This window comes from Hippocampus comes, unplaced genomic scaffold (assembly GCF_001891065.2).
Source record: "Hippocampus comes isolate QL1 unplaced genomic scaffold, H_comes_QL1_v1.1 scaffold156, whole genome shotgun sequence".
Taxonomy (NCBI): domain Eukaryota; kingdom Metazoa; phylum Chordata; class Actinopteri; order Syngnathiformes; family Syngnathidae; genus Hippocampus; species Hippocampus comes.
Window position 1 is genome coordinate 1,264,356 of NW_017805744.1, and position 19,556 is coordinate 1,283,911.

At 40.1% G+C, this 19,556-nt stretch overlaps 1 protein-coding gene across 1 annotated transcript in view; it reads left to right on the plus strand.

Annotated features, from left to right (window-relative positions):
• Positions 1-585: 585 nt before the first annotated feature.
• The window catches only part of LOC109524477 (neuronal acetylcholine receptor subunit alpha-7-like), a 26,706-nt gene continuing 7,735 nt past the window's right edge, over positions 586-19,556 (plus strand). Inside the window, exons 1-4 of the mRNA XM_019884407.1 lie at positions 586-717; positions 10,510-10,649; positions 12,872-12,916; positions 13,613-13,722. Coding sequence (XP_019739966.1) covers positions 648-717; positions 10,510-10,649; positions 12,872-12,916; positions 13,613-13,722 — 365 coding nt within the window. The 5' untranslated portion in view covers positions 586-647. The remainder of the gene's footprint in view (positions 718-10,509; positions 10,650-12,871; positions 12,917-13,612; positions 13,723-19,556) is intronic.

Sequence of the window (19,556 nt, forward strand, 5' to 3'; positions counted from 1 at the left end):
AACTTGTTTTCAGAGGTTGAAGTGGGCACAAGTAGAGATGTCCACATACACTTTGCTGTTGATTCATTGCTGTTTTTTGGACATTATAAGCGATGTTTGTGCAATGATTTTGAATGCACAAATTCCTCTGCTGACTCCCACCGTGGGAAGACATGGAATGAGGGAGGGGGGCGGAGCCATATTGCTCTGTAGAAAGGCGCCTTTTAAGAGTAGTTTCGCCAAAACAAATTGATTAAATTGAAAATGTAAGATAATATTATTTTCCTGATCAAAAAATACGAAAAGTTTTTGAGTGAAAAATGGACCATGCTCACTGGACCGTTCCTTTAATAAGCAGCCTATAGCCTACTCGGTTAAAAGCTGTATCATGTCCAAATGTACATTTTCTGGCTAAATACATTTAAATCCTGCCTCAACCTCCACAAGCGCAGTCTCGTAAAAGTCTCGTGAACGCGCTAATCTTCACTTGTTCTGGATTGTCATAGCGGGCACGTTGGCCCCTCCCTCACTCACCTTCCTCTCTCCCTCCCTCTCCTCCTCGTCTCTTTACCCCGCCTCTCTCCTGCCTCTTGTTCCCGCCACCCTCCAAAGACGAAAGAGCATCAGCAGCCGAGAGCCCGCAGCCAGGGGCGCTGCCACCTGCCAGGATGCGGTGCCACAAGTTTTGGGTCGCATGTTCGTTTGGATTTTACGTGTGGACTGCCTTTCTCTTCAAAGGTATGTATGACACAAACAAATTATTTACAGTACACACTCAAGGTCTGTTCAGTAAGGGCACAGTTTGGAACTAATAGGGTGGCTGAACATGAATGCAATTATGACATCTGTGTTGGTTTTGTATTTCAGCCAGGACTTGTTTTGAAATTTGAACAATGATGACTGCACTTGCAGGACAAATTATACAATTAATACTTTTTCAGATAGTTTACAATTCAAATGAATTGAGTAAATATTTCTAAATATTTAGATCAACTTTTATGCTCCTCATTACTCACTTGTACAGCAACTCTGCAATGATAAACAGTTCTGGACACGGTGCTTTTGCGATTATGTGTTGTACATATTAGATATAGACGACAAACATTATGCGTATTAACTTACACACTATTCACCGCTTATTGTCTTTCAATGTGCAATATTTTGCTGACATATAATGCATAAAGATATGTTTCGTAGAGTTTTCATACAGGGTGCATTATAATACAACTCTTTGTTTGGTTTCTTAATGTTTACAACAAGAGAGATATGAATTTGATTGTTTTACAATAATTTGTCCTGCAGTACTGTATCTGGTTAACCTTCCAAAAGAGAGGAATGTTCAAGTACAAAAACATGCAAAGAAGAATGAACTAACAACTTTATTATTGGGTTTACGCCTTAGATGTATGCATTATCTAAGCAACATAATGCGTCAAGTTACTGACATGATTTATGCATGATGCCCTTTCATGTTAAACAATGTTTCTTCTACTCCATTATTTTCTTTGCCACGATGTGATGACTCTTGGAACAAAACCAAAAACCACAGACACCTTTCTCAGATATCAAAACATGTCATCTTTGACAGAGGCGCATTTTAAATATATGATGGACAGAGTGAGTTAAACTGTTTCCTGTCAAGAAATGTTTGTGTGGACAGTCACGCCAATGATGAAACTCACCCAAAATTTCCCCTGGTTGCACTTCTGGTCATTACATGTGGCGGATTTAGGAACGTGGGTTTTGTGGTGTTTTCCATCTTCACTTCATGCTGGAGGTGACAGATAGAGGAGCAGAAGATTTTGCATAATGTCCCCAGGACATAGATGTCCAGTCTGTTATTCGACAGGCCAACGACATCCTTGGTGCAGTCCCAATTTGAGCTCCTAAACTCGGGAAGGATGTATAGGACCCCTTTCAGTGCACTAAACTGCTCTAAAAACTCATTTATCCCACATGCTACCAGTCGAATTAACACTCAATCAGGGGGACACTGACAGATAAGCTGGAGGACATGAGGGCAGTGTGGGGTGTGCATATGCCTGTCAGTTTTTATGGATTTTGGATGAGGCTGTGTTAGACTGCACTGTATTTTGTCTGCACTGTATTGTCCAATGTATGTAGCAGCATGGTGGGGAGGTGGGGCGGGATTTGTCCTCCTGCAGTAGACCAAATAAAGTCAAATTCAATTCAAATAAATTCAATTGAAGACTCTAATTTGACCAAAGGTGTGAATTTGCCTATATGTGCCCTGCGTTTGGCTGGCGACCAGTCCAGGGTGTGCTCCGCCAAAGTGAGCTGGAGTAGGCTCCATTTTAGTCACAATTCTAATGAGGACCAGCAGTGTAGGTAATGGATGAATGTATAATGGTGAAATGATTTATGATCTGTGTGCATATGTGCATGATAAGCATACATGTTCACACACCCTGACCCATCTTGAGCATCTCGGTTAATTACCAGTGTGGGTTCTGTGTTTTTCTGAATTTAAAAAAACGTGTGTGTGTGTGTGTGTGTGTGTGTGTGTGTGTGTGTGTGTGTGTGTGTGTGTGTGTGTGTGTGTGTGTGTGTGTATATATATATTCAGATCTTGAAAATGCAAACTCTACACAGGAAGTTCGGAGCCAGAATCGAACCCTGCACCGCTGCACTGTGAGGTAGATGTGTTAACCAATTGTTCACCGCGCTGCACTATTGGTTCACTCAAGACGCAAAAATGCCAACTTGTAAGAATGTGAATTTGAAGGGTTTTCTACAAATGATCGGCATTTGGGTGGTGATGATTCCAAGACCTACCCCAATTCTGGCCAAAGGTAAGATAGATGAAAAAGGTTCCATATCACCCACAACTCTTAATAGATTAGGCAGAATAGGAAATGAATACATGGATAAAGTTTGGAAATTGTAGTGATGTTCTGTACCAATTTAACTGTAATGAAGGGCAATGCGCTCTCCGCTTATTTTAGAAATACATATTGTGTAAAGACAGGCGGCCCGGTAGTCCAGTGGTTAGCACGTTGACTTCACAGTGCAGAGGTACCGGGTTCAATTCCAGCTCCAGCCTCCCTGTGTGGAGTTTGCATGTTCTCCCCGGGCCTGCGTGGGTTTTCTCCGGGTACTCCGGTTTCCTCCCACATTCCAAAAAACATGCATGGCAGGCTGATTGAACACTCTAAATTGTCCCTAGGTGTGGATGTGAGCGTGGATGGTTGTTCGTCTCTGTGTACCCTGCGATTGGCCGGCAACCAATTCAGGGTGTCCCCCGCCTACTGCCCGAAGACAGCTGGGATAAGCTCCAGCACCCCCCGCGACCCTAGTGAGGATCAAGCGGTTCGGAAAATGAATGAATGAATGAATATTGTGTAAAGAACAGCAATTAAATGGATAAAGGACACATATAGAATAAAACACACATATTCCATCGAACAACATATTTAAAATATCTGGTAGTAGAATGGTTATTAAGGAATGTTCAGTTTTGCTTGTTTCGGTGCTCCTCTGGCAGTTGTGTAAACAAATATTTGCAGACTGCACAGACCCCATTTATTGAACTCTGTTCACAAATGACGAGCGAAACACAACAGTGGCCTCTGTAGCATGTCATCACAGCGGCAATCAACCCATGCTTAATCAAACAGCTGCAGTCGTGTTGGAGTTGAATTGATCGTAAATTGAGTGGTCCGACCTGGAGAATGAGACACAAGGATGATGCAATAGAAAAATGACTGTTGAAATAATGCACACATCACTGTAACAATATAAACTGCAGAATGTTATATCATGCAGTAGACATTTAATAAATCGCACAGCTCTATTTCCGCACACTGAACGAATCCCCACGCCTTTGACGAAATTAAAGATATGCAAGTGTTCCAAGCATCCGCGGTATCATCTTTTCACGTGAAATATAGCCAAACATTACAGTGCTTCTGCCTTGACACCATGTAGGAAAAGTTCAGGAGCAGAATACACTTCTTGCTTGTGACACACTGTGATGGGCTGGTAACCAGTTCAGAGTGTCCCTCGCCTACTGACCGATGACAGCTGGGATAGGCTCCAGCATGCCCGCGGCACTTGTGAGGATAAGCGGATTTGAAAATGGATGGATGGATGGATGGATGCTTGTGACACCACCACTTCATTGCCACATAAGTGGAATCAACAGAAGGAATCATCAGGCAAGCAAAGACACCCTCAAAACAACATCAATCGTATTCTGTTTAGGAATATGATTCAAACAGCCACTAGCCTTGTGTTATGTATCAATCTAACACCCTACAACTTTATGGATTGATCTTTTATTCTTGACCTTCACAAAGGTTTAGACGCTCCAAAGCCCGAGTCTGCCTGGCTCAGATGCTGTAATATGATCTCATTATTCCCATTCAACACCTCAACTCTCCCTCGGTGTCTTTCACTGTCTTTTATTCTGTACTGCAGAATGATACTTTCCGCCAGTCAGCAATAAGTGCCTCTTTAATCGTGGCCTATACGTAGATTAGACGATTTAATGCCTTGTTCAGAGTTTTACCCACAGTATAAGGTGGCTTACGTGACACTAGTCACATTTTCTCGTTCTTGAGTAACCTCAAAGCAATGAAAACTTCTTGTGATCTTCATCTTTCAAAGTGAGAAACGTCAAACATTTCAATATGTTGATGGTGTTGTTGAGTCAATACCGCGGCAACACGAAAGCACCTCATGTGCTGTGATACTGGTGGACCAGTATATCATGTCTATCATGTTAGCCTAGCGCTAGCTTCAGTTTTAACATCACAGTTCAGTACTTATATCAACTATGCTACAGTTAAAAAGTCACCTGATCACACATTTATTAAACTTCACAAGAGTAATAACTTCTTATGAGTGTAGAATACTCAACAAAACACGTTTTACGAATTGTGACTTTTTTTGTACAGTTTCAGCTCCAGAAGGATTTGCGCTGATTAGGAGAAGGTTCAATGAGCATGAAAGTTGAAGACACATGGGAGGCCTTTGCTCCCGGATTAGGATTAAACATGATGTGGTTTTAGGGCTGTGATCCCTTACCATAGATTATAAAACTCTCCTATATGATTCGATCCAGCTCGGGACCCATTAAGACATTTGTCCATATGTTCTGCTCATCACGTGTTGCTCTTTCTACTTTTGAATGCACGTTCTCAGTGATTTAGAACACCCTCAAGTGAAAATAGAACACTAATACAAATACTTTCACAATTCTAACTCCTGAAAATAATTGTCGTATTATGCGTTGCTGAAGTAACTTGAACACATATTTGTAATCAGGATTTACACATGCACTTGTAACGATAAATCGAGGCAGCTTTACCTTTTTTAGCAGACATCTGAAGGGTTTCATCTGCCAACAACTTCCTTGAATGTTGTTCCCTGATACTTTGTCAAAAATTACTTGAGCAACTCTGACCTATTTTGAAATTATGTTTGGTTCAGCTTTTGCCCAGCTATCATGTCCCCTAACACAAACGTTGTTACGATTACGCGTACAGCTATTGTGAAAGCTAAATAAAGATATAGTGTGTGGTATTATTTAACAGGATGACCAGGGTTTAAGATCACAACTTCAGGGAGCATACCCCCCCCCCCACCCACCACCACCCCATCTTCTTCTCTTGACCTAATTAATTGGTGGAGGTATTCAAATCCATTTGAGATGTGTTTTGGGCTCCTCTGTTTCTGAAACAAAAGTGTGTCACCATTATTTATTAAACAACAAAGGGTGCTTGGGGAGTTTATTTTTCAGCCCTTTTCCACACAGGATTGCAATATTTGCATTACTTTTTATACATATTTACACACAAGCCAGCATATATTTGTAGCTGGAGATGTGCAGAGTTGTCTTTTGGCTGACTCACCAGTAGCCCCTGAGGGAGAGGTGGGCTGTCAACGCTTTGTCTGTGAAGAACCCGTTCCCCCCCCCGCTCCAGGTCTAGCATACCGCCCCAAAATGCTGAGGGAACGAAGCTCTTTGATCTTTCTCAAATGTGCCATCATGTTTTGTGTTGAACCGATCAAATCCGTAAAGTGTTTATCTGATTTTTTTTTCTCCAAAGAGCATCTGTCTTTGTGTGTTTAATCAAAGTTGATTTAATCTAATGCAACTAATTGGATGACCCTTTTTTAGTCTGTTTCGTGCAGATTGGTCACCAAATTTTTTATTCTTCATTACTCATTTGACCCTCATGAGTTCCAAGCATCGTTTTACTGATGCAGTGGCATCATTCTGCAGATATAACCAATTTCGATGCATCAAATCCTAAATGGACGATAAGTACATATGATAAAGAGTAGTTGTAAGTGGTACAGAAAAGAAGATAAACGTTTTTGCGACTGCATAATACATTTGACCCTCATGTTTTTGCACTTGGTAGAGGTAACTAAAAAGGTGGCGTATTTCAATAACTGTGTTGGATCAGTAATGCTACTTTTAGAGCGTAATTCTGAGTATATTTTTCTCCACACAATGTTGCATTGATTTCCTGAACAATATGCTTAAATTATACAGCGATAATTTATGTCAGCTAATTTACAATCAGCAAATAAATGTGTGGGAGTCAGACGCTGAAGCCTGAGCCGGTTTAGCGCTACTAAGCGCAGACACAAAAACATGACAGTGTCTTTGAGTGTGTGTGTTCATGAGATACGAGTGTGTGAGAGCCTGTGAAAAGAAGAACGGGTCCCTGTGGCAGTCTGTTTTTGAATAGACCGGCTCTGATGAGTGTGTCTCAAAGTCAGACGCAACGTTATCGCCGAGCTGTTTGACAGCAGTGGAGAATAATGGACTGATTAAACCCAAACAAATGCATTTACATTCAGGAAGGCACACACCCCACACACATGGAGATCCTACTAAATTCCTTCCATCCATTTCTAGGTGACGCAGACTAATTGGAAACGGTGCCAATCATGTTTTCCTTGGCTTGTTTATTTCAATCCGGAACCCAGTTGGCTGTGGAATGTGTTCATTTATTACACAAAAAAGCAAGTGGATTCAGGACAGCCAGAAAGATGAGAGGAGAGGAGAGGAGAGGAGAGGAGAGGAGAGGAGAGGAGAGGAGAGGAGGAGATCAAAAGAGAGGACGCTCGTACAAAATATACTCAAAATGAGGTTGCATAAATTAGAGCTTCGTGAGCAACACTGATGTACTCGTGGGTTGGGACAAAAACATATGGAGAGATTAAGGAAGATAAGATCAAGCTTCTGATTTTTCCAATTTGAATTTTTCATATGACATTTAACACCCATAAGATTCCAACGATGCTTGTCATGTGCAATATGGGTGGTCTGTTATCTGATGCATTCAAGACAATTGGGAAGCCCATTGGAATGCTACTTGAAGTCATAGTCCGCTTCAAGAGTGTATTTGTGTGCAATGATGAATTGATAAGTGCAAGGGGGGTCAGGTGTATGTATGAATTAATTATTCTATTTTGGAGTAAAAGTGGGTCGTGTCATTCAGACCAGTGCTTCCCAAACTTTATACATTGAGTAGTAGCAGAAAAATTTGACACAGCACCATCGTGACCAATGTTAAAACGCAATATCGCAGTCGACCTAAAAACAAGACAAAAGGAAGTAAAAAGTAGATTACATATGATTGTAGCCCACTGTGGCATTAACTTTCAAGCCGTGGAATCAAGGTTTGCTCTCCCCAGAATCAGTTTCGCTCGCCGCGGGATCAACGCTTTTTCTCTGCAGATTCCCGAAGGGGACTAATTTAAGCACACACGCAGTACACAACACAGTTTTATGAGGTGAACATTTATTCTCGACATCAACATAGGAATTGGGAGAAATTCATCAGAAGAAATGTAACTATGGTGGAAAGATTAGCAAAGAATGAAAGTATAAAATGATGAAAGAAAAATAAAACAAACCAAAAAAAACTAAATTTGGATGATCTTGTCATAAGATAGTGTTAACAGGGTGTGCCCCTCGTACTGCCTGAAGACATCTGGGATCGGCTCCAGCATGCCCGCGACTCTCATGAGGATAAGCGGCTCGGATCATGGATGGATGGAACGTTCAGCCCATATTTCTACATAGGAAGAAGTGCAGCGTGCTTCCGATTAAGTTCAAAGTTTACGCATCTGCAACTTAGAGTTAAGAGTTTCTTGTTTCCTTTCAAATTGAACTAATTGCAATGGCATTCTGAGCATTTGCTGAAATGAACTCTATCTTGTACTGCATCACATCATGTGAATAATATGACCCACTTAGCATCCATTGCAGCTTGGTCATCACAGAAAAGGAGCTTCACTTCATCTGTAATCTTGTTTTTATGTCATTCATGTATTGTTTTAACACTTACTTGTTTTCATATGTATGCTTTTTACTTAATGAACAGTCCTTTGTGTGCAGGTGTGGTTGTTTTTTTAAGTGCTCTATAAATAAAGTTGAATTGACTTGTCAAACCACTTGAAGCTCTTTTGAGATTGCAGTGATGCCTTGAGATACGAGTGACCCAACATAAGTTAGGCAGCTGGAAGAGGATAAAGCCTCTCCTGCTACACTGAACAGGAAAGGCAATAAAACAAAATGGATGGGTAGACCTTATTCACATGTATAGTTTCATCTTTCAGACCAAGAAGTGTTTCAGTATATAACTATATAAAGTATTTTAATACATTGCTGTGCAATATAATTTGTGTAGGGTCCCTCTGTATCACTCCAATTGACAGGAGGTCATTGTTTTCTGCTATTTTTGTCAGGGTTTGTGATTGAGAAAATTAAACACAGCCAAAACAAGAAATCCTGCTGTGCATCGCCAGTATTCTTCAACACAACACAGTCGGACACTATCGGTTACATATGTCTTGTCTTACCTGCCCCAATTTTGAATGGGTGCTTTTCATAAATTTCTGTCCAAAGATATTTTTTCGTTCAATTTGCCACATTGATCTAGGGCAAATAAATCCTGCTCATTTGCGACACCAAAGCCAATCCTGTCTGACCTTAAGTTAACGTACTGGTATATGACTTCCCAATCAATTTTCTCTTGTGCTGATAATTGACCATGCTTTTCTGAAAGCTGTAAAAAAGCAGTGACTGCTGAACCTTGACATTTCCAGTAATGATACACACAGTGATGGAGTACTGATCATACTCATGCTTCATTCATAAAAAGAGGTACTAATAAAAATGAGCTGTGGTGAATCAAAGTGTACCGTGACCAAATAAATAAATACATACATACATACATAAATTAAGTCGGTCGTTCCAATATCAGGGTGTTAAACAGTGCAAAGGAAGAAATAAGGAAGAAATAATCACCATGCTTCCTTCTGCTACAAGAATTTCTGTGATCTCTGCTTTTCATATCAGCTTCATTACTGAGATGATTAATAAACAAACAAACAAACAAACAAACAAAAAGAATGAACTGGGAGGCCTCCATTCCTGCCTGGTGTGAGCCCTACACGATTTGTTTGGGCATTGAAGACTGCGATTATTTTCTTCCACATAAGGAACAATTTCATGAGGCAGGCAGCAGCAGTGGCACCAATCTTCCCCAGCCCCCACGACTGACTGCATTATTTTTTTTCACGTTTGTGTGGACCTCACTTCCCACTGTGACAAAACACATGGACTCATTATTTAGTGTAAGTATACACTGTGCAAAAGTACACAGATTTATGACTTTTCTTGCACTGTTTGTTTCTTCAGGGTCTTACTACTGCCCAATAAATAACCTGCAGCTTCGTATTTTATCCACAATGTCACAGGATGACAGAAAATGTTGGTGCAAAAAATGTATTTGCAGTTTCCGAGCTCATTCTCAGTAGGATCCTGGATACGAACGCAGAATGTCGGGGCGTTATTTGTTTTGAGGCATAGTGGCCTTGTTGCTCAGCAACAGATTCCTGAGAAGATGTGATGATTGACATGGCAAATTGATTCAATAGTTTATTTGTAAAGTTATTGTTTGTGTGTCTGCCTCACAGCCAAGAGATTCTTGGATTGAATCTTGGCACAGGTGCGGAGTTCTCCTCATGCTTTCATCCTTCTTGCTCACTGTCCTAATTGTTGTAGAAATATAAATAATATTTCTACCTCAAGTCAGGATTGAAATCTCCTTCTCAATCATTTCTGCCCTCCCAAAACTAAAATTCAATCTATAATTTTCTTTGATCAGTAATTTCAGACATTTTCTCAAATGCCAATCTCTGTCATGGTGTGCCGACAAGCTCCTGTTGCTTGCTTTCTTTTTACCTGACCTCAAACGCTACCCTGCCATAACGCTTTCCATTTTGGTCTTAATGGGCCGATCAACACACTGCCAGGCTGAAGGAGTGCTCCTTTAATCTTCAGAGTTGAGATTGACTTGATCTATTTATGATCCATCTGAGGATAAGTTCGATGTGGATGATGGCTGAATGGAAGAATTGATGGATGGGCGAGGTGAACTGTACTATGCTACTCTCTAAGTGTCACTGAAAAAAAACAAAATCTTTGATGTGTTATGGAAATCAGCCAATGTTATGTAACTTTGCTACTTTGGTCCCCAGGATCTCTGCAAGGAGAGTACCAGAGGAGACTTTACAAGGAGCTGCTTGCTAACTACAACCGACTGGAAAGGCCAGTGGTCAATGACTCAGCTGCCATCCTGGTGGAGCTGGGTTTCACTCTCCTGCAGATTATCGATGTGGTGAGGAGGTTGCACTGTGCATGTCAGTACCTAGTGCAGGGATGGGCAACTTAAATGATGGGAGTAGTGGAGTGGGGCACAATTTTCCACCAGCAAACTGGAGGGCCGCGTTGGACTGTGCACTTCCTAACCGGATGTATGACCAAAATGACAGAATAAGTGTCTCTTTTTATTGAACCAATGTACAGAAGAGTATCTCCAAATATTTACATTTTAAAATGCATCGAGAAAAGATACTCTGCTCATCTACAATACAATACAATGCATCCTGATTTATATAGCACTTTCACAAGAGCTGCAGCTGTAACAATAAACTACAAATAAATAACAATTCGTTCCCCCCACGCCTTGGCAAATGGCTTTCTTGTATAAAATTCAAAGATGGCACAAAACTGCTGAACAGCAAACCAACGTTATCTGCAATAACTCATTTTGTGCATGTTTAAAAAAAAAAAATCAACCATAAGATTTTAATATTATACCCCAACATGTTTTTCTAGTCTGTCTTTCCAATCCCCAAATTAATAGCTCACTCACCCGTGTGAACCGTGCAGTATAGACACTTCCCACTGACGCCAGTTTACCCACAACGTTTAGTTTATTGGCAGCATATTTGAGGAAAACCCAAAAGAGAAGCTTTATCCATGGTTTGCGTTATCGGTCATCAGTCTACTTATGTCTAGTTTAGTGAAAAAGGTCCCTATTTGGACACCTGGTGCGCACTCATACCTCAAATCAAAAAATCCACTCAGTGTCAGCTCAGAACTTGGAAAACTCAGAAGTAACGGCTCCTTTAAGCTTCCACTGTAAATCATACCCTACAGATTTTCTTACTCTGTGGGCAATAGAAATGATTTTATTTTCTGTGGCCATTTTTAAGTCTAATGTGTATATGACTTAGGCTGTATGAGTGCATATGAGTGATGTGATAATGCGTTGCCCCTTGGTGCTCATAAAGCACCAAGGGGCAGAACATTGCACTGGCGGAAGTAATGTACTTCTGCTGTTTGATTTCACACAGTTGCTGATACGGGCGTGCGCGCACACACACACACACACACACACACACACACACACACACACACACACACACACACACACACACACACAGAGAACAGTATGTTTATACATCGTTCATTAGTGGTCTCTAGAATCCTCCGTTAAAGTCTTGCTTGAATTCAAGTTCTTGAAAGTAATTTGAATAGTTATTCAACTAAGAAAGAAAAAATACCTCCCTTCAATCAGTGTTCTTCCTCATAATTGATTTTTTCCCCCCCATCATGTGTTCCCGGGTCTAACACTTCAGGAACTCAACCCACTTTGCAGATGAACTCTCTCATCATGCAACTTTTTTTGGTGTTTTTATGAGTTTTCAGCTCTCCGATCGGCACCTTTATTTGACATTGAAACATGTATGTGTGAGCTTTGCACATACTCCGAATCACAGTCAGGGGCAAACTGACTGCAAGTGTAGTTGGCTTGTTCCACCGGAAAACGTAACGCAGCTGTCGGTCCAGTAACTTCATGCACAGTTGTGAAACACAGACCAAAGAACGGGATGTCGTATTGCTTGCTTATTCAGATGGGGCTTCATTCCATCCCGTTTCAGCGGCAAACAGTTGCGACTCTCGCTTGTAACTGAGCGCACCTGCGCCACACACTTGTGCTTACTGCCGCTGCTTGCCTTCTCTTTCGGTTTCTCCCCACTCCGCCAGTGTCCACGTCAAGCAAGCCGGCAACGATGCACTCAGCCCCTCAAGAAATAAACTAACTAACAAATTAATTAATTAATTAAATTACATTTTTAAAAAGCTTCTTGACACACTCTGATTTCTATTCTTCATGCAAGTGGACTGATTATCTTTGTGTTGAATCAAATTAAAACATTTGTTGTGCCTTTGGAAAACCATAATCAACATTTTTGCCTGTTTTCTGAAGTAATTCATTTTTGTGCAGTTTCTGCCTTGTCCGTTTAAATAGTGTCATGGTTTGAATAATGGGATGGAAATGAAAATGTTTTTAATCCGATTCATCGATTAAAAACAAAAGTGATTAATCGATCATGAACGTAATCTTGAAGCAACCTGCACCTATTTGGTAGTTTAAGCATGAATAAAACAACGTATAATAAACCAATTTGAACGTGTTACATGTCACAGAATGATGCCTCATTTTTTTTGTGTAGAAATGTATTTTAATTTATGTTATCTTTCCGGTGACAGGATGAGAAGAACCAAGTGTTGATGACCAATGCCTGGCTGCAGCTGGTGAGTCACTGGGAGGATTTTCGACAAGATATCTGCGTGGGATTTGCTTTGTCTATTCATCCAGAAGAACATCACAAATACTTCCATATGTCCATATGGTGTATAGCGTCACACATTTGCAAGGGCCTCGACTGCTTATGGTGTAAATGAGCCTTTGGGAGTTACACAGTTCTTAACCCCAACTAGGCTTATGGTTTGTCTGTTCAAAGATAAGATATCCTTTATTTGTCCCACAATGGGGAAATTTACAGTCCACAGCAGCAAGATAATGGGTAGAAAGAAGAAAGAAGAAAAGAAAACAAACACCGTTCAATTAAGTGCAATATAAATACAGATATGGATAAGGTCGCAGTGCTATTTACAATTGTCTTCCACATCATTTTATTTTTTTATTCAGCAGCCTGACAGCAGTCGGTAGGAACGAGCCTGTAGTACAGAAAGTTACAGGACTAAGCTATATAATAAAAGCTACAGAGCATAAAATCACAGCTGTAAGAAAAGCATGTGTGCATGAAAATGGTATTTTGAATTTTTATCAGCTCTCCCAAGATTGAAAACTGTCAGCATCGTTTTTAGAATGAAAGCTGAAAACACTCCCTTAGAAAGATGATGACCGTTCTCATTGGCCTATGTAAGCATGACCACAATAGTGCAAATCAAAGTCATACAGTCGTAGGATATCTCTCTGTCTCTCAGTACTGGACTGATGTCTACCTGAGCTGGAACCCAGAAAACTACCCTGGTGTCCAAAACCTTCGATTCCCTTCAGACCAGATCTGGACTCCTGACATCCTTCTCTACAACAGGTTAGAGTTCTTCCTTCTTCTTGCAGGCTCATTTACATATTTACATGCTGCAGCAGCATGTATGCATCTCTTCAAAGTTCTGCATTAAAGCAGGTTCATTTAATGTAATTTATTTGCTGAGCTGCTGTGTGTTCTTTCTTTTCATGGGTGTTTGTCAGAGACGTTCGCTCGGACAGTTGAACAAACAGACTCAGGAAGAGATTGTCTTTGCTGCCGGCAGGAGGTGCAGTTTTCTATGAAGCCCCTCCGTGTGCGCTTCTCAACTGACACCTGACCTCTGCAGCCTCTGCCGGCTTTTTATTGATCGTGTATGCAAATTACAAGTGATATATCAGGAAAACACTACCTTCTTCATTTACATGTCACGCCTCTCAGCCCAGCCCACCGATTTTACATGTCACGCCTCTCAACCCAGTCCACCTACACGCCCCTCAGTAGACATTTTTAGACCAAGACACCTCCCTGTACAAACAATGGATACCTTGTTAATTCAATGGAAATATTTCATATGAATTGAGACACTGTAAAAAACTCAAGGACATCTTATCGTGCTGCCCACCCGAAGTTGAACCTTCCTATTTGTACTATCAGTTAACAAGGCCTCAGCTCAAGTTGGCCCTTTTTTCTGTGTGCTCTAATTGTGTACAAGCTGTGTGAACACACGCGTTCGAGGTCCATCAAGCATACAACAAAATCAAACTTTTAAACATGATAACTTGGAGTTTGTTTATACTCTATCACTGTTGAATGGCAATATTACAAACACCAGTTATTAGAAAGCCACCTCCTGCATCGGTACAGAAAATGAAACGTGAGTAGCAGCGTGAGGAACCTGTAAATATTGGTGAAATATTGAGTGGTAAATTTTTCCCTTGGGGGTGGGGGTGGGGGGGTGATGATGGCTCAAGATGCCTTTGAACCTTTGCTTGGACACAACCAGGGAACTGAAGATTAATGTGTGGACATGTTTGCCCAAATCCCTCTGAGGCGTTCATTAAATCCTCTAATCCTAAATGGATTTTTCAAGCGATAATAGGCTGACTTCGCAATTATCCTAATGTATTGTTCAAATTCTCTTCAACTGTTCTTCCTCGTTCTCCCACACAGCAGCTTTATCTTGTTTAAAATCGAGGGGATTGAAGCAAAACAAATATCTGATGCAAATTATTATCTTTCCCAAGTGTTTTCTAATCTCAAGGGATTTTTTTTTCAAATTGATGTGAACTGAACATCTTTTGTTTTCGCTGTCATAAAAAAATTGAGGTTTTAAATATTCTTCTTTTTTCAATCGCAGTGTAATCCTTCTTATCCAGCACCATTTTACTAGGTGCTCTGCTTAATCCCGATATAGAAATATCTGCAAAATAATCTCACTCATTAGGAGCATGTTTATTATTCGGCTCATTCTGGATTAGGATATTAATCAAAATTGATGGACAAAGTTTTAATTCCTCTTTGGAGAGCAAACAGGGCAAAAGTGTGATATTTTAATAATGCGACCGTCTCAGATAACAGCGTATCAACACTATCATATGTGAAAACTCAATTACACAGCCCAGATACTACCTAAAGCGACTCACATTGTATATTATTAAAACATCCGAGCAATTATTGCTTTAACATTAAACATACCTGTCAACTTTTCGGAGCGCCAACCTATATAAACTACCAAAAAAATCCTTATAAAGAGCAAAAAATCCTTATAGCATACCAAAGCATTTTATATGTCAAAATAACGGCAGAAAAAACCCCACGAAATATGAATGATATATTTGTTTCCTTGTAGAACTTGCTTGTACACTACCGAAGTATGGAATGAATACTCTGCTGTTTTCAACTAGGAACCATGTGATTTACTGGAAAGTGAACAGAAATGAAAGCATTCGAGTAGACTAGCACCATTCTGGGCAAAAGCAAACGGACCTACCTGTTAGGGGAAAAAAACAAAACAAAAAAAAACGGAAATTTTCAGAATCCGTATGATTTGTGCGATATACGTAAGATTCACCACAAAATCCGTATGAACTATGGCTAAACCGTATGAGTTGACAGGTATGATTAAATAATGACACTGAATTATTTTTCACGTACACAATAAAAAAGTACCCATAACTCTGAAATCCATCATTCTAATAAACCAAGACTGTTACTACTGTCTAATTAAATATTAGGTCTGTTTCACACTTGCATGTCAAAGGGAGCATGAGGACAAAGCAAAGGTTTGGGTGTATTAACCCAAATATTCAAAGCCCAGCTTTTAGACCTGATGGATTACTCATTCTAATCCTACTGCTCTCAACCCTTTACCCTCAACCTCCCTTTCCTGCCCCATTCCCTCTATCATCCAACCTACCTCACCACTTGTCGTCGCAGTCACCATTTCACTTTCTCCTTCTTGCCATTATTCACTCTGTTCATTTATATCTTCCGAGCTCTCCCGGATACAGTTGATAAAACCTCCACAGAACATGATTTTGTCAAGCATTCGCTATGTTCCTCATCCTTTGTTGTCTTGCAGGGCTATCAATGCTTTTTTTGTATTTTGGACTCTTCTGCTTGTAAATTTGTGAAAATATTTTTAAATTCTTGTATTTATTCCGCTTAGTTGAGATAGTTGTAATCATTTTACAGTAGGTTTGTTCAAATTGCCAATTTTATTTGCCAAGAAATGTATTATTTCAGATTTTTGTTGTTTTCTTTAATTTGACAATTAATCATCACTCATGATTATAGGCTGAGACAATTATTTCTTGCATTTTGTTTGCCCTCTAAAGAGGAATTAAAAAGTATGGGGTTCCGCCATAAAATGGAATGCAAATGCAGAGATCTTCTACAGTGCTGTAATTGGTGATATGGTCATTGAGTAAAGTTCAGGTGTGCAGTGTGGCGAGGCAAAGAGATGCACAAAAAGTCAGGCAGGCAATTGAGCAGACAGCATCCAGTAACACTGTAATCTCACTGTTTCGAATAGTGGAAGAAGTGTGCAATGCACACCTTTAGTCATGTAACTAAATAATAAATATCATTGTCATCTAGTCAATACATAATATAAAATTATACTATAGAGGTGAAAATACAGTTGCTAAAATTATTTAGTCTGTCAACTAAGAATTTTCCTTGATCCAACTATGAACTATTAACAGCTAACTACCACATGCAAGCACTTGTGAAATGATATCATTTGGCATATTCATCACAAAATAACTAACTTGCTGCAACAGCTATGTAATGCAACATTATTTCACAAAAATTATCCCATGCTGTATGTTTCCACATTTCTTACGGTTGATGACTTGAGGGAGGTGCATGAAATAATCTATTCAGCGAGTTTCATTTGCTGCATACGCTCTCTGCTTACAATAAATATGTCACACTTGAAACTAGACGGTCACTGTACTGTACTTTTTGCCTGTGGGCGTCTTGGCCCGTCTCATTAAACACTGAGCCCAGACGCAATGGTTGATGTCAGAATTTCCTGACTGACGACTTTATTTCTGAACTGTGAAATCACAAACTTGGACAAACTTCCCCTGGGTTCAGTCATTTCAAAAGCATTGAATAAATGCAAACAGAATTACCAAATTCAAGCACTACATTGAAATAAGCAACGGTAACACTGGTATCCAGGCTATTCCACCAGTATCAAAGGCCATTAAAGGGTTGCCTTGGTGATAAATGCTCCTTTTTATAGGTTGACAATGAGTTCTCAAAAAGATGTTCATTCATTCGTTCAGTTTCTACCGCTTGTCCGGTCCAGGGTCACAAGTGAGCTGCAGCGAATCCCAGATGACTTTATGGGGTACATCTTGGACGGTTTAGCAGTCAAGGACAGGGCACATATCCGTTCCCTCTCACCTTCAAACCTAAGGGCAACTCAGAGTCCTAAATTCAGTTGCATGTTTGGGATTTTGCTGGGAGACCGCTGTGCTAACCACATGCTACGTGATGTAGCATGTGGTTAGCGTCAAAATCGGATATACAGTAGTCCATACTTTTTTTTTTTTTTTTTTAATATGTAGGTAGATGGCTGCTTGTTACTTTTGTGCGGATGAAAGTGTCCTGCTGCTTTCAGGAAATCAATCTCCCCGTCATGGTAGAAGATTTTCTTCCCCAAAAGCAATCCTTATGGGTTAATTGTTTTGATTTCTCCATCGCTACTGGTTTGAATGCACTCTCGACTAACTAATTGTTATTCACTCGACTCTACACTACTCCGCAACTACCCCCATGCATCCCCCTCTACTTCTACTCGTTCTGCAAGATGATCCTGGCTGTTCCCTAAACATTCGCTGCCACCTGCTGGACAGATTTTAAATGATTTACAATGCAGACAAGCCCGATCCTCAGTCAGAGGTTGCGTTGGACCCTTCTGCACTGTACAACGCAAACAAACAAACAAACAAACAAACAAACAAACAATTTTTTCATAAATAAATATGTCATGGGTAGATGGTCGTAATGGCTTTTCTTGGCGTATTCATATGTCATGGGGAATAAAGAGTTAATATTAATTAGTTATACTGTATACTCTATATCGTCCTGTGAAGAACACATATATCCACTTCCATTGTCCAGGAAGTACCGTATTTTCCGGACTATAAGTCGCAGTTTTTTTCATAGTTTGGCCGGGGGTGCGATTTATACTCTGGAGCGACTTATGTGTGAAATTATTAACACATGATTATGTCATTTCATGTTATTTTCACATTCAACCACAAGAGGGCGCTCTCGGTATGTGTTGATAAATCGACGATGAGTCTGACGTAAGCGACGTAGAAGAGGAAGCGGCGCTTCGTCTACCTCCCGAGTTGGGGGAGTTGTTGAAAAGTGACACTGAGGATGAAGATTTCATTGGATTTAGTGATTTAGAGTGAAACTGATAGTTTGGTAAACTTGTTAGCATGTTCTTTATGCTAGAGTTATCTGAATAACTCTTCATATGTTACGACATTACTGACATTACCATGCATGTCAGTCATGTAACCTTAGTATACCGTACACTTATTCAGCCTGTTGTTCTCTATTTCATTTTTATTTTGAATTGCCTTTCAAGATGACATGTATGTTTTTGGTTATGGATTTTATCAAATAAATTTCCCCCAAAAGTGCGACTTATACTTCAGTGCGACTTATATATGTTTTTTCCTTCTAAATTATGCATTTTTTTTGGCTGGTGCGATTTATAATCCGGAGCGACGTATAATCCGAAAAATACGGTAAATTGGCTGTGTTTACTCCCACAGTGGTGCAAAGGCCCCTTTCTAACTGCACCATCTACGAAATTACTAAAAGAAAGAAAACTCCACTTGCATGTGCATGGCTCGACTGCGCTTTGCGCTAAATTTATGCCGGTCACAAAAATAGTGCCCATGTTGTGATTATATAGTTTCACTGTGCAAAAAGGCACGGCCTTTGGGTCAAAAAGGAGCAGAAAGTACTTGTCTGACTTTGTATCTAAAAAAATTCTCCTCTTTGACTTAGGTCATTGCGAAATCACAGGTGATTTTCAAACTAGCTGATTTATGTACTTTTTCATATGCACTTTGTACCATCCAATTCGAAGCTGTTATTTTAGGTTTAAGACAACATATATCTTTAAAATTGTTTGTACTGTGTGTGTTCTTACACACACCACATTGCCTGAATTACTAGAGTCAGACCGGCAGTTTAAATAAGTCTTTGAATAATAAAAGCTTGACTAATTCATGACTTTGCCTCTGCCTGCCCCTCTCCACACACACACACACACACACACACGCACACACGCACACACACACACACACACACACACACACACACACACACACACACACACACACACACAAACACACGCA